The sequence below is a fragment of the Bombina bombina genome, chromosome 2 (assembly GCF_027579735.1).
Source record: "Bombina bombina isolate aBomBom1 chromosome 2, aBomBom1.pri, whole genome shotgun sequence".
NCBI classification, from domain to species: domain Eukaryota; kingdom Metazoa; phylum Chordata; class Amphibia; order Anura; family Bombinatoridae; genus Bombina; species Bombina bombina.
This window is the reverse complement of record NC_069500.1, coordinates 529544655-529559596: the sequence shown is the minus strand read 5'-3', so window position 1 is coordinate 529559596 and position 14942 is coordinate 529544655. Positions and strand designations below refer to the sequence as shown.

The window sequence follows — 14942 nt, the reverse complement described above, 5'->3', positions numbered from 1 at the left end:
GCCAGGAGGTGCAAATAAATTAGGGGAGTCAGATAAGTAATGGTTACAGCTGTCTCTGAGGTAATACTGTCCCAGAAAAAAAACGCTGCACATACCTTAATGCTGAGCGACAGCATGAATGGTCCCACAGGATCAAGAGGCCTTCTCCCTCCTGCAGTTCTGTGGAGACATACAGGGACTTAGTTAATATCTGCTAAGACCATCATCTGAAGGGCAGCACACAGTATGGGAGGCGCAGTGAGAATTTAATCCCACCAGTTCCCAATGTTTTAAAGCCACCTGTAGCTCTACTCTAGAGGCCGACAAGGAATACGGCTACACCCTGTGATAAAATAGTACTCACTGGCACCATTTTAAAAATAAAAAACTCTTGATTGAAGAATCTAAACTAACACCTCACTTTACCTCTTCCTATTACTAACACAGGCAAAGAGAATGACTGGAGTGGGAGGGAAGGGAGGAGCTATATATACACAGCTCTGCTGTGGTGCTTTTTGCCTCCTCCTTTTGACCAGGAGGCGTAATCCCACAAGTAAGGATGAAATCAGTGGACTCATTGTGTCCTTAAAAAGAAATGTGGACAGTGTTAGGAAATATATTATTTATTACAGGTTAAATCCCTAAATCCAGAATTCCAAAAACCAAAATTTATTCAGAAATCCAAACTTTTTTCCATTAAAGGGACATTCCATCCAAAACTGGAATCCACATAGATGCATTTCAGTTGTGAATAGAAGCATTTTTTGTAATATACATGTTTAAGCAAAAATGCTTCTAATAAAAGCTATAACTGTTTCAAACGTGTATTTAAGTATGCACAGTGCACAAGCATTTTAAAGACAACACTTGCTCAGAGAGCCTAAGGTGCTTGTACCATCTATTAATGACTCGCATTGTTAATTGCTGACATTGATACAAGCCCCACTGGCACTCTGGGCAGCTGCAGTATTTAAAATGCTGGTGCACTGACAATATCTAGCTATAATTCATATGCACATGCAGAGAAAAATATTAAAGACTTAAACAGTGATTTTACTAGAAGCATTTTTGCAAATACATGTATAGTACAAATAGGTTTCTTTCCAAAGATGTAATTCATGTATGTGCATTTAATTTGACAGGAATGTCCCTTTAATAGCAAGTAATACAAAAACGACCCCACAAACTTATTCTCTATAAATATTAGTTAAAAACTATAACGTGTTATTACATCAGCTGTATAAATGAACAGACTAACAAAATGAGCAAAACACTTCCAAACAATAAAGGATATATTTCCTTAGATAGAGTTTACTCTTGCTGGTACTCAGCATTCTACGAGTGTCCTAAGTCGGACGTTTAAGGCACGCTAGAGCTATACCGAAAGAAAGTTTACACAAAAACTTGTACAATCGGAATACAAACTCTTAGGTGTTCTACCTAGACTGGTGTGGACGAGCTTGTGGCTTATACACCTTTACTGTAGATTAAATTCTCTTGAATACTACTTAATGTAGTAAGGAGTGTGCACGTCTGCAGCAATATATGGCAGCAGTTTTCCAACATTGTTATACATTAGCAAGAGCACTAGATGACAGCACTATTTCTTGTCATGTAGCGCTCCAAACACGTGCACGTTACCTATCTGGATATCGCTTCAACAAAGAATAACATAAGAAAATGTGATAGAGGTAAATTGGAAACTTTTTTTTTTTTAATGGAGGTTATTATATAGTACAAAGATTAGATGTAATAGGTCTGTTCAATGACACGCTTTCTGCAATTAAGACAATGAGACAGGGTACATGAATATTGTGCAAAATTATACAATTAACTATTTTCCTGTAGGATAACAGATATCACAGTAATTATAGTAATAACCAATCAAAACTGAAACCTCTTTTTGAATAATACAATATAATAAAATATAAGTCTCTCTCAAGTTACCTAGGGCCACTCAAGGACCCCAATGTGCTATTATTATCTATAGAGAGAATATGATAAACAGTAGTTTTGAATTGAAAAGCTTTAACTCAATTTGTAGGTAGTATTGAAAATTGTGAAAGAGCGGCATAGGCTATATAAGCCGCATAGTTAACCCTCCTAAGCTAGGAGGTATGTTATGGAGGGGGGAGGAGGTTATATGTAAATATGATAGGTAGCATATACAACAGAGGTGTAGTACCAGCCTGCACTAGACATATCACATACTATGAGGTAAGGCTTCACAAGCCAATAAAGCTGCGGTTATAGCAACAGGTTATGAGTTTTACATACAATACCACATGTAGAAAGCTAAGAGCTTAACAGGTATACTGATGATAACAAATAGTAGTAAATGTTCAACTGCAAGCACTATGAACGAGAGAGGAACAATATGCACATTGTGCACAGTAAACCAAGTACTACATGGGGGAGGAGGGATAAGAGTCTAGTCAGTTAGCTATTCAGGATAACTATTGTAACTTTTATAGGGCCTTTTTTATAACAAAGGAACTATAGGGCTTGTTGCAATATCTTAGGTGAGTTACTAGTGATCAGTAAATTGCGATAGAGGCAATCCCTCAATGAAAAAACCATAAGCTAGATTCACTGTTTTAAAATAAAGAACGGCAACCTGTCAAGAACATACAAATACTTCCTTCTAAATTTTTGCATAGTTACACTAGTGCGTATGACCGCATCCTGAGGAATAAATCCCAAAATACCAGGGAACTCCTCAAAGGGTAAGTATCAAATAGCTTGGGATAACAAGGAAAACACAATTAAAGTCTGTAGGGCAACACCAAGCAATTGTGGGTCTGCCAATGGTCTCAGTGAAACCCATAAGGTAGTTCGTATTACAAATGGCTAATATGTGGACATGGCTACGTGTGATACTCAACTAAATGTATGGCAGTGTTGTAGTAGTGATAAAAAATGTGAGTTTCGCTTTGAATACAGAGTGGGCAGTCTCAAAGCATAGGGAATATTACTAAACTAGGTGCATGTAAACACCCATCTACGGGTTATTGGAAATGGACTTGAGTAACTTAAGTTTAGATAGCGACTGCAGTAGTATGGGCAGTCACGTACATCTCAATGAAAAACTTTCAAGGAAACTGGGGGAATTGGGTTCAAAGTCAGACACTAAGACTGGGAAAATAAGTCTAGAGAACAAATAAACCAATCTGTAGGCTGTCAGGTGGGTGTCCAATGTAAACCTCCAGTACCTTTAATCCTAATCAGTAAACTCTGTATACGTGGCATATCATAACACACTGACTGCTATATAATGTATAGGATCACCAGTATATATTAGGGTCCGAGCATGCTCTGCTGCCTCGGCCGCTGGCAGCCAAGCAATAACTTCCGGACTTAGGACTAAATATGTATTGTAATACGATGAGAGAGTATAGAAATGTGTTGTCTAGCCATATAATGTAGGTGTCGCTATGGAGTTGAGCCTGAAAATACACATAAAAAACCACATGTATAAAGACAATGTGCGTATTACTTAATCCCCTGTGTTCCATAAAGTAACTTGAAAAAATACTCAGCCTGTGTGTTATATATATCATAGAGTCACATTTATAATTGACCACCATGTTTCATATGCACTTATGCTATGCAGATAAGTTGAGGTAATGTGAAAAACTAGCTGTAATGTAAGCATATTAACACAATAAACACCTTAGTAGGTTAGGAAAGAATAGGCATATGTATTTCTCAAATCTCCTAATAAATAATATCTAAATCCAATTCCGGGCTCTGAATAGTGTATTGAGCTACCACAATGCAGGAAAGAAAAAATATAGTAAAACGGCAGGAGAGAAATAGAAGACTGTGTAACCTGTGGCTTAATAATGAGCCTCATCAAGTCCGTATAGTAAGACTGTCATTTCACATCATAAGTTGCATTTGGGACTAATCGCCTCTCGCAATGTGGGAAGCACACCGATGGCTACCCTATTCCGGTTTTGTTGACCCATCTTGTGTGGTTCCAGCATTGGTTCTGCCTGTAGTCCTGCCATTTTACCAGAGCAAGTCCCTGCACAAATGACCACAAACCAGTATCCCCCAGCTGGCCAGATCCGGAACGGGAAGTGGGCAAAATCAAGGGTATATCCGTAAAGAGTGTCCAGAGTCCATGTCCCGATGAGCCGGGAGATCTGGGCAGTTAGCAAATCAGTGGGGTGTATATCCTTTGTTCGTTCAACGCTAAGTAGGTCAAAGCCATCTCTAGCTTCAAATCTGAGACCACAAGAAACTGAGCGGATATAATTAGATTTAGTATTGATGGCCGTCTTTCCATGTGCAGGTCGGGGTTTGGACAATGCTCTCCCTGCATGTTGCTCATACGCATGAGGAATTTCAATCTGTAGTGTCCCCAGCAGGTCCTCACTCTCCACAGTTACCTCCTGTATATAGCCAGCTGTATCAGCAATGTCAGTGTTCGCTATAGGGCCCGTAGCATTCGCCATTGTCCACATCGCATCAGTTTCCCCTATAGCCTCAGTGATGCATGCAGGAAGCAGGCTGTCTAGGTTGTTGTGCATCCTCTCTGTGAAGTTGTTAAGCAGCACTAGAACCTGCTGATAAAAGTCCTCCATATTTAAATGTGTAGTACAGAGTTCTCCATGCATCAGACAACGGCTGTAAGGCCGAAAATCATGGCTACCTCATGGTCAATGCAAGCGGCTGAGGTCCAAATAAATACCGTAGTAAATATTAAAGTCTCATCAAATGGGTTTTTATATAAGTTGCTCTGCTCAAGTGAAGTTTTAGATCAGACACTTTGCTGTAATTTATACCTCCAACTCAAATTGTTTTTCAGGAGCCCATGAAATGTGCGTCTTGCTTCTTCTATGGCTGGCTCATTTTTAGAAGCATATTGTTCCCTTCCTTCTGATTACAGCTTCTAAACCTAAAGTGTTTGCAATCCTTATGCCATGGTAGATCAGCTGTGACTGGCACTTTGTCACTATGTTATGCTTTCAGGTTTACTCTCCTCATTTTAAAGGGATAGAAAGGTCACAAATGAAATGTGCAAACTTATTAGAAGCAATTTTGCTTATGGACGTATATTGCTTTTTTTTTTTTTACCTTTATATCCCTTTAAATCTCTAATTTCCACACAACTACAAATATACTAAATATATGACACAGATGAAGCACACCAAGAAGAATCTGTTCATTAAAGGGCTATAAAACCCAACATTTGTCCATGATTTATATAGAACATGTAATTTTAAGCAACTTTCTAATTTTGTGCTATTCATTTTTATTCATTCTCTTGGTATCTTTTCTTGAAAAACAGGGACATAAGCTCATGAGCCGGCCCATTTCTGGAGCACAATATGGAAGTAGTTTTGCAAGAATGTTATCCCTTTGCAAGAGCACTAGAGGGCAGCACTATTTCCTACCATGTAGTGATCTAGATGCCTACCTAGGTATCTCTTCAACACTGAATATAATGGGAACAAAGCAAATTTAATAATAGAAGTAAATTGGAAACTTCTGAATCACAAAAGAAACTGTGTTTGGGTTTCATAGCCCTTTTAAAGACAATAAATGAGATAAAACTAAAGTTCTACAAGTAGTGGGAATTCTACACCTACAGCTAAAGAATATGATTTAGGTCATTTTCCTTCCTGATCGGTCACTAAACCAGAATAATAAGATGCTACTCGAAAAGTGTTGGTGGAGCAGTTTTTCTGAAAAATACCATTAATTCTTTAGAGCTGGTCAATTGTGTTGGATTTACTTTATATATCTGTATGCAAACAGCGTTTAATAACCAAATTCATTTATATTCAATTACTCTGTTATGTAATATTTCCTATTATTCACTGTACTACACACTCTGGAGTGTAAACCGCCCCTCTGCTGAATACGCACTATTGAAATGCATTTGAAGTTATCCAACATAGGTGACAACAGAAACAATGATTCTGGGTTTTTTTAATCATTCATCAATCAACTGATTTCTAGTAAACAAACCACACACAACTATCCCACTGCCTAAATACAGACCCCATAATAATATTTCACTTGATATCACAAACAGCCTATGCATTATTTACTTACCCGCCAAGAACTTCCCTTCCGTCAGAGGAGACAGTTAAGGAGAAAACAGCAAATCGTCGTTCTGATGGGCTATTTACGGAGAAAGTAGAATTAACAAGGATACATTAGTGGAGAGGAAGCAGAAAGAGATATAATAGACTATTAAGAGATATTAAACAGTATGGCATTGTAATATAAAGTGTTTAATTATGTGTAAATAAATAAAAACCTTGCAATATACTTTTAATTTATTTTGAGTCTCCTTTTCCTATAATTTAGCTGTCAAATTGTTGGTTTGGTTTTCTAAATTCCACAGAGCAATAGATGCAGCCATGTCTGAACATAAGCTTCCCCTTATCTATATCTCCTGCTGAGGACAAATAGGTACAGGTATAAACTAGGGCTAGGCAATAAAATAGATTGTGGAAACACGCTGAGAGAAACATAGGATTGAGTAATTATCTAACAGGGTTTTCACACAGCCTTGATTGCAGTCTTTTTATTGAAGTTTTATATCTGTCCCTATTTGTCCTCAGCAGAAGAGATGAGGAACATTTTCAAACATGGCGGCACCCATTACTAGAAACTACTTTATAGAAACTAAACCTCTTTTATCTACATATTATTCTAAGACTAATATTTGCATTGAATACATAATTATGTCTAGTATTTATTGAATGTTTAAAGGGATAGAAAGGTCATAATTGAAATGTGCACGGGTGCATTTCAATTTTAAGTAAAAGCATTTTTGCATTATATTTCCATTAGCAAAAATACTTCTAGTAAAAGTTATTTTTGCTTTTCAGTGGCATACGCACATTTACCGTGAGGGCCCATGCATCAGTGGTGGTGGTATGTATTGTGCCTGTGAAGACTTCATTTGTGTCATATATATGCCACTGAAGGTGCAGTGTCTGAATACTGGTGCACGGGCACAGCATATGTGCGTATGTAATAGATGCATTTTTTTTACTAATGGAAGTATATTGCAAAAATACTTCTACTTAACAATGGAACGCACCTGTGCACATTTCCAATTTTTTTCCCTGTGGTTATTTTCACATCTAGCTATTTGTAGATTGTTTGTGATTGGTAAAAGTTTATACTAAGTGTATTGCAGCAGCGATTTCCATAGGTGGAAACTAACTTTTCCAATGGTTCAGTCCTTTTCTATGTTAGTACATACATTGTATATAGCCAAGAAGTTCTTGCTTGGGTTTTGTATGTTTACTGTGTATGCACAGGTATAAGTAACTTGTAGGGCTGCAACTAACGATTATTTTCATAATCGATTAATCGGATTAAAAATAAATAAAAAAATCCTATATTTAAAATAAAATCCACATACTGAGTGTTATAAATATAAACTTCAGACTAAAACTTTAACACAACCTTGGTGGGATATTTATCTTTGTTAACTCCACCAATGCAAGGGGCTTCTTAAAGTAAGCCTAGACTTCATTATAACATATCTTGAATATCTATATGCAATGATAAATAACCAGCTATAAAGGTTAGGGAAAAAATATCTAGTCTGCTCTTAAAATAACAGATATATACTTAGAGGTTGAATTTTGTACATATTACAATTAATTAAAAATATTTAAAAAAAAAAAAAGAAAAAAAAAAAAAGTCAAAAGCGCTAATGGACTGACTATATCAATACCAGGACAAAGCCTTACACATTTATCTATACAGTAATATAATCAACAATAGCAAGCAATCCGCTAATAATTGTGCAAACAGATAATAGTGCACATCAATTCAAATAACAAATCTCATCAGTCTAGTGCTGGGTGTAAATAACAAGCTCGGCACTAAATCATGCAAAGCATAGTCCCAAATCACCTGATTTAATATAAACAATCCAAATGATGACTCCTATTATTTCTTGGTTGCACATAAGCCAAGGGTAGTTGTAAACTTATACTGTTCAGAAAAAGTGAAAAAGTAAATGTCTGTAGACGTCCTTTAGGCTAAGGGCATAACCATAAAAACACAATACCAAGTGCAGGAGCTCATTGGAGCAGTTGGTGCTGTGCACAGACTAATTGCAAAACAACTAATTGATTATGAGATTCGTTGACAACTATTTTCATAATAATTATTATCGATAATATAGTTGTTGCAGATCTAGTAACTTGTGAATATTATTAGCATTACTCGCGGTATCAGTAATTTGCCTGAATCTTCTTAACATGTAACTTCAAGTTGATAACCTTTTTTTGGAGTAACATATTTCATATAAAAGGTGATGCCTGTAATCGTGTAATATTCAATTTTATATTCATATATCTGTATTTAAAAATTCCTGAATGAGAAGGTAATAGGTTATCTTATTATCCTGTCATTATTTGTGCTTAGCATACTGCAAACAGTAGGATTGTATTTATTATATTCTGCAGCAGTGTATTTCTTTATTACCCTGCATGGTTAAGTTATACTTTTTATGTACTTTTTTACCTGTGATTGCTGAAACCCCCCCCCCAGAAATCATTGCGTTTAGAAATATTAGCACATAGAAACGACAAATGTTAAATTAGTTTATATATATTTTCGGAACGCTGGTGGGAGTTGGGGGTTTATGGAAAGTATCCCATAAAAAAAATCAGAACACACACTGATTAAAACCCCTTGCAAACCAATTCAAACCACTCTATGAACGAATATTAAACTGTCTTTTTGCAGCCTTGAGAACCATATTTCTATGTTAAAGCCAGCAGAACTTGAAAACGTGTCCTGTTCCTGGCCCTAGAATACCACATGCTTATTTCTGGTGTGTATATCAGCACAAACACAGGCATTGTTTGGGAAGTATGCTCTCTGCATGGAGCAGAGGTAAAGCATTTTTTGCAAATACAACAGTATGTTGGGGTTCTACTGACAAGATTCTGCACACAAAAAGATTACAGGCCCATCACCCAGATCAAATAAATGTATTTTGTTGCAGGAGGAGAGCTGTGCAAAGTGTTTCAGATTTCCAGTAAGTGAACACTTAAGCACCAGGAACTCACTGCCTTTTGTATATTTGAAAGAGGGGCACCTAAAATAATATGATCATATTGTGTGACTAAGATCCCATTTTTATTTAAAAGCATATTTTTCTGATAATATTCATTGCAATTTAAATATATGTCGATATTATTGTGTGAGATGTTTATCCCCAATCTTATTTGAAGAGTGCAAGTATATTTAGCAAATTGAAGTATATATTTAAATATGCTATAACTATGTGGACTCTAGTGGTAGAATGTGCACCTACACTTTCTTGTTTTTTTCAATTAATCATTGCTGGTCACCTTGGTAGCACTTCCACAATGTGTGTGCTAGGTTGCAAATAGTCTTTTTGTGGTGTGCTTAACCAAAAAAAAACCTTTGTTGTATCACCTAAAATAAACCCCTATTGATTAAAAAACAAAAACAAAAAACACAAAACAAAAACTGTTCTACTAAATGCTAAATGGCAAGCCTTTTTTTCATTCACCATTCAAAGGTGATACGTGTGTCTATAGCGTAATTTCCCTATGTCTATAGAAGATTTCTATTAATACAGTAGGTAATAAATTCGGACACAAGTTTTTTTACTCGCAAGGCTATGCAGGTCTCCTTGGTTTTGTTGTTTTCTGCAGTATTCATGACAGCTGTGGCACAGGTTTACTAGAGTGACGCATATTTCTGATCTGGTTGAATAAATTACCTATATTGAATAAAATATACTTACACCCAGTCTAGAGATAGAGTATGTTATAATAACTCAGTATGTGGTGTACACATCACAAATTAAATAATAGGGACAAGCCCCCAAAGTTAAGGGCCTGTAGTTCCTAAAATTCTAGCTCTTATTTTTGCATTCTTCGACTTAGATCCCTATATAAGATATTTCCGTAGCTACTAAAAAATGTGTGCTTGACCATCTACTCTGTATACTGGCTGTTTCCTAAGTTTTGAAACAAATTTAAGCTTTAGTATATAATCTTCGTACCTGAGATCCAGCGCTGTGTGCATCTCTGATTCACCATTTATGTTACAGACATGAACTGAAATGAGAATAGTAAAAGTGGGTAAATAAAATGATAGGCAAAGTTGAATTAGGGAGGACACATGTCACTTCCTCTGTATCAGTGTGCTGAATGAATTGCTGTAATTGTATTGACATGGTTTATTGTACAGGTGTTACAAGGGGCAGTCTAAAGCAAAAATGACAGGCTCTACTTTGTTGCGCACATATTACAAGTTGAAAGTAAACTAGTGTAAAGAGTGAGTTTTAATTAAAAAAGTGTAGTAGTGAGTAGTTGCTTCTCTTGTTTGTAAATTCTTAAGTCCATTTGTTTATGATATGGGATGGCCCATCAACAGATCTGCAGTTGTGGTTTCAGCGGCTAAATCAGGTCCTTCCTAATCTCCAATTCAAAATACATTTTAGTGGAGAAATGGTAGATTTTTTGGACTTAAGAATTTACAAACAAGAACAGCAACTACTCACAACTCTATTCCAAAAAGAAACGGATAAGAATTCCTTATTACAAGCTACTAGCTGCCATCCTCCTGCATTAAAGAGAGCACTCCCTGTATCACAATTCAAGCGAGTAGTTCGAAATAATAGTGACCCGGCTCCAGCAAAAAAACAACTCTTAGAAATGAAGAAGAGGTTTTTACAACGTGGCTATGATGAAATACAGATTGACAACCAATTAAAAAGATTCTGGGATCTGCAACAAGAGGAGGCCTTGTCAACTCAAATCTGCAGGCCGATGGACAATAGGTTGTCTTATCTTACAACCTATACGGTGGACAAGAAAGATTATCCAGCAGCATTGAGAAAAAAACAGGGAAATTGTCAGTACTGACACTACCCTACCTTTTACCAAGATGGGACCTCCAAGAGTTGTATTTAGAAGGTCTAAATCAATATGAGACACTCTGGTTAAAGTGGATCCAGTGGAAAGTTACAAGAGTACTACATGGTTAAATCCCCCGAAATGGGGATGCTATAGGTGTCTTGGATGCACTACATGTAGTGGCCTTAGTAACACCAAAACATTCATGCATCCACACACTAACAAGAGATACACTATTAGACACAGAGTTACATGCAACCACACATGTGATTGTTCCATTATGATCTTGGAGATCACCCTTGGAAGAAGAACTAGAGGCGGAAAGATGTAAGCAGGTTGGTAAAACCAAGGAACTGCTAACACATCCACCATCTCCGCCTGAGGATCCCTGGACCTGGAAAGATACTTGGGAAGTTTCTTGTTTAGATGGGAAGCTATCAGATCTATTCCGGAAAGACCCCACATCTGTACAATCTGAAAAAATACATCTGGATGGAGAGACCACTCCCCTGGATGTAAAGTCTGACGGCTGAGATAATCCACTTCCCAATTGTCTACACCTGGGATATGTATCGCAGAAATTAGACCAGAGTTGAAATCTGCCCAAGATTCGAGATACTTCTTTCATCGCTAAAGGACTGCAAATCCCACCCCGATGATTGACATATGCCACAGTTGTGATATTGTCTGTCTGAAAATGAATGAACGATTCTCTCATTAATAGAGGCCAAGCCTGAAGAGCACTGAAAATAGCACAGAGTTCTAAAATATTGATTGGTAACCTTGCCTCTTGAGGATTCCAAAACCCTTGTGCTGTTAGAGACCCCCAGACAGCTCCCCAACCTGTGAGACTTGCATCTGTTGAAATTACAGTCCAAGCAGGACGAACAAAGTAGGCCCCTTGAACAATAAGGTCAGAGAGAGTTGAGTGTTGGTATTTAAGAATATAAATTGTGATATCCGAGTATAATCCCTGCACCATTGATTCAGTTCAACATGCAAAGCAGCAGAGGTCTCAAATGAAAACAAGCAAAGGGGATCGTGTACGATGCTGCAGTCATGAGACCTAAAACTTCCATGCACATAGTCACTGAAGGGAATGATCGAGACTGAAGGTTTCGAATGGCTGAAACCAATTTCATTCGTCTCTTGTCTGTTAAAGACAGAGTCATGGACACTGAATCTATCTGGAAACCTAAAAAGGTGACCCTTGTCTGAGGAATCAAGGAACTCTTGGGTAAATTGATCCGTCAACTATGTCTTTGAAGAAACAACACAAGTTGATTTGTGTGAGATTCTGCTAAATGAAAAGATTGAGCCAGTACCAGGATATCTAAATAAGGAAACACTGCAATACCCTGCTCTCCGATTACAGATAGAAGGGCACTAAGAACCTTCGAAAAGATTCTTGGAGCTGTCGCTAGGCCAAATGGAAGAGCAACAAATTGGTAATGCCCGTCTAGAAAAGAGAATCTCAGAAACCGATAGTGGTCTGGATGAATCGAAATGTGAAGATATGCATCCTTAAGTCTATTGTGGACATGTACAAAATGCAGAATAGTCCTTATAGTCACCATCTTGCAAGTTGGGACCCGTACAAAACGATTCAAAAACCTTCAGATCCAGAACTGGTCTGAAAGAATTTTCCTTCTTCGGGACAATGAATAGGATTTGAATAAAAACCCAGACCCTGTTCCAGAAGTGGAACTGGTACAATTACCCCTGAAAGCTCCAGATCTGAAACACATTTCAGAAAGGCCTGAGCATTCACAGGATTTGTTGGAACGCGAGAGAGAAAAAAACCTTCTCACAGGAGGTCTTATTCTGAAACCTATTCAATACCCTTGAGAGACAATATTCTGAATCCAATGATTCTTAACGGAACCTGCCCAAACATCTTGAAATAATTTCAATCAGCCCCCCACCAGTAGAACTGGATTGAGGGCCGCACCTTCATCCAGTTTTGGGGGCTGGCTTTGGTTTCTTAAAAGGATTGGATTTATTCCAACGCAAAGATGGCTTCCAATTGGAGCCAGAGTGCTTAGGGGAAGAAGTGGTTTTCTGTTTTCTATTCTGACGAAAGGAACGAAACCGATTAGAAGCTTTACCCTTAGATTTTTGATCTTGGGGCAAAAAAACTCCCTTCCCCCCAGTAATAGTGGAAATAGAATCCAACTGAGAAACAAACAAATTATTACCCTGGAATGATAGAGATAGTAACCTAGATTTAGATACCATGTCAACATTCCATGGTTTGAGCCATAAAGCTCTTCTAGCTAAAATAGCCAAAGACATAATTTTTAACATCAATCTTGAGGATATCAAAAATAGCATCACAGAGAAAATGATTAGCATATTGAAGCTAATGAGCAATGCTAGACAAATCAGAATCTTTTTCCCGTTGTGCCAAGCTGTCCAACCAATAAGTCGATGCAGCCGCAACATCAGCCATAGAAATAGCAGGCCTGAGAATATAGCCAGAATGTAAATAAGCTTTCCTCAGATAAGATTCAATTTTCCAATCTAAAGGATCCTTAAAAGAAGTACTATCTTCCATAGGATTAGTAGTACGCTTGGCAAGAGTAGAAATAGCCCCATCATCCTTAGGGACTTTTTACCAAAACTCTAAATTAGCCACTGGCAAAGGGTATAACCTTTTAAACCTAGAAGAAGGAACAAACGAAGTACCAGGCTTAGACCATTCCTTAGCAATCACATCAGAAATAGCACCAGGAAAAACCTCAGGAGTAATCATAGGAGGTTTATAAACAGAATTTAAACGTTTACTGGATTTGTTATAAAGAGGGCCAGACTCCTCAATATCCAAAGTAACCAATACTTCTTTCAACAAAGAACGAATATACTCAATCTTACAAAGATAGGTTGATTTATCAATGTCAATATCTGAAGCAGGATCTTCTGAGTCAGAGAGATCCTCATCAACATGATATCCCTGTTGATATGAAAAATGATATTGCTAATGCGATACAGAAGGCTTTGTCTGCTATTCCGCCTTCTAATAAACGTAAAAGGTCTTTTAAAACTTCTCATGATACTGATGAATTTTATAATGACCGACAACATACTGATTTTACCGATATATCAACTTCTGATGAGGATCTCTCTGACTCAGAAGATCCTTCTTCAGATATTGACATTGATAAAGCAACTTATCTTTGTAAGATTGAGTATATTCGTTCATTGTTGAAAGAAGTTTTGGTTACTTTGGATATTGAGGAGTCTGGTCCTCTTGATAACAAATCCAGTAAACGTTTAAATTCTGTTTATAAAGCTCCTGAGGTTTTTCCTGTTCCTGATGGAAAAACCTGTCCCAATTGTTTTCTTGGTGAATATGGTCCCAGCTGCCTTGAGATCATTGACAAGATCCTCCCGTGTAGGTCTGGGCTGATTCTTCACTGTTTTCATGATTATTGAAACTCCACGAGGTGAGATCTTGCATGGAGTCCCAGACCGAGGGAGATTGACAGTTATTTTGTGTTTCTTCCATTTGCGAATAATCGTACCAACTGTTGTCTCCTCACCAAGCTGCTTGGTGATGGTCTTGTAGCCCATTCGAGCCTTGTGTAGGTCTACAATCTTGACCCTGACATCCTTGGACAGCTCTTTGGTCTTGGCCATGGTGGAGAGTTTGGAATCTGATTAATTGCGTCTGTGGACACGGACAGGTGTCTTTTATACAGGTAACAAGCTGAGATTAGGAGCACTCCCTTTAAGAGTGTGCTCCTAATCAGCTCGTTACCTGCGTTAATTAAAAAAAAAAAAAAAAAAGACACATAGGAGCCAGAAATCTTGCTGATTGATAGGGGATCAAATACTTATTTCACTCATTAATATGCAAATCAATGTATAACTTTTTTGAAATGCGTTTTTCTGGATTTTGTTGTTATTCTGTATCTCCCTGTTCAAATAAACCTACCATTACAATTATAGACTGATCATTTCTTTGTCAGTTGGCAAACCTACAAAATCAGCAGGGGATCAAATAATTTTTTCCCCTCACTGTATACCATGTCCCTTTAAATCTGCCACAAAACCCTTTTCCCCATTAATAAACCT

The 14942-nt window shown here is 37.4% G+C and overlaps 1 protein-coding gene across 6 annotated transcripts in view; it reads right to left on the bottom strand.

Moving 5' to 3' along the window:
- DCAF11 (DDB1 and CUL4 associated factor 11) overlaps positions 1-14942 on the bottom strand; it is a 148948-nt gene that overhangs the window by 59853 nt on the left and 74153 nt on the right. For all 6 annotated transcript variants that reach the window (XM_053702346.1, XM_053702348.1, XM_053702347.1 and 3 more), the window contains exons 8-9: positions 10010-10064; positions 6049-6117 (exon numbers count right to left, since the gene is read on the bottom strand). In XM_053702346.1, the coding sequence (XP_053558321.1) occupies positions 6049-6117; positions 10010-10064 (124 nt within the window). The remainder of the gene's footprint in view (positions 1-6048; positions 6118-10009; positions 10065-14942) is intronic.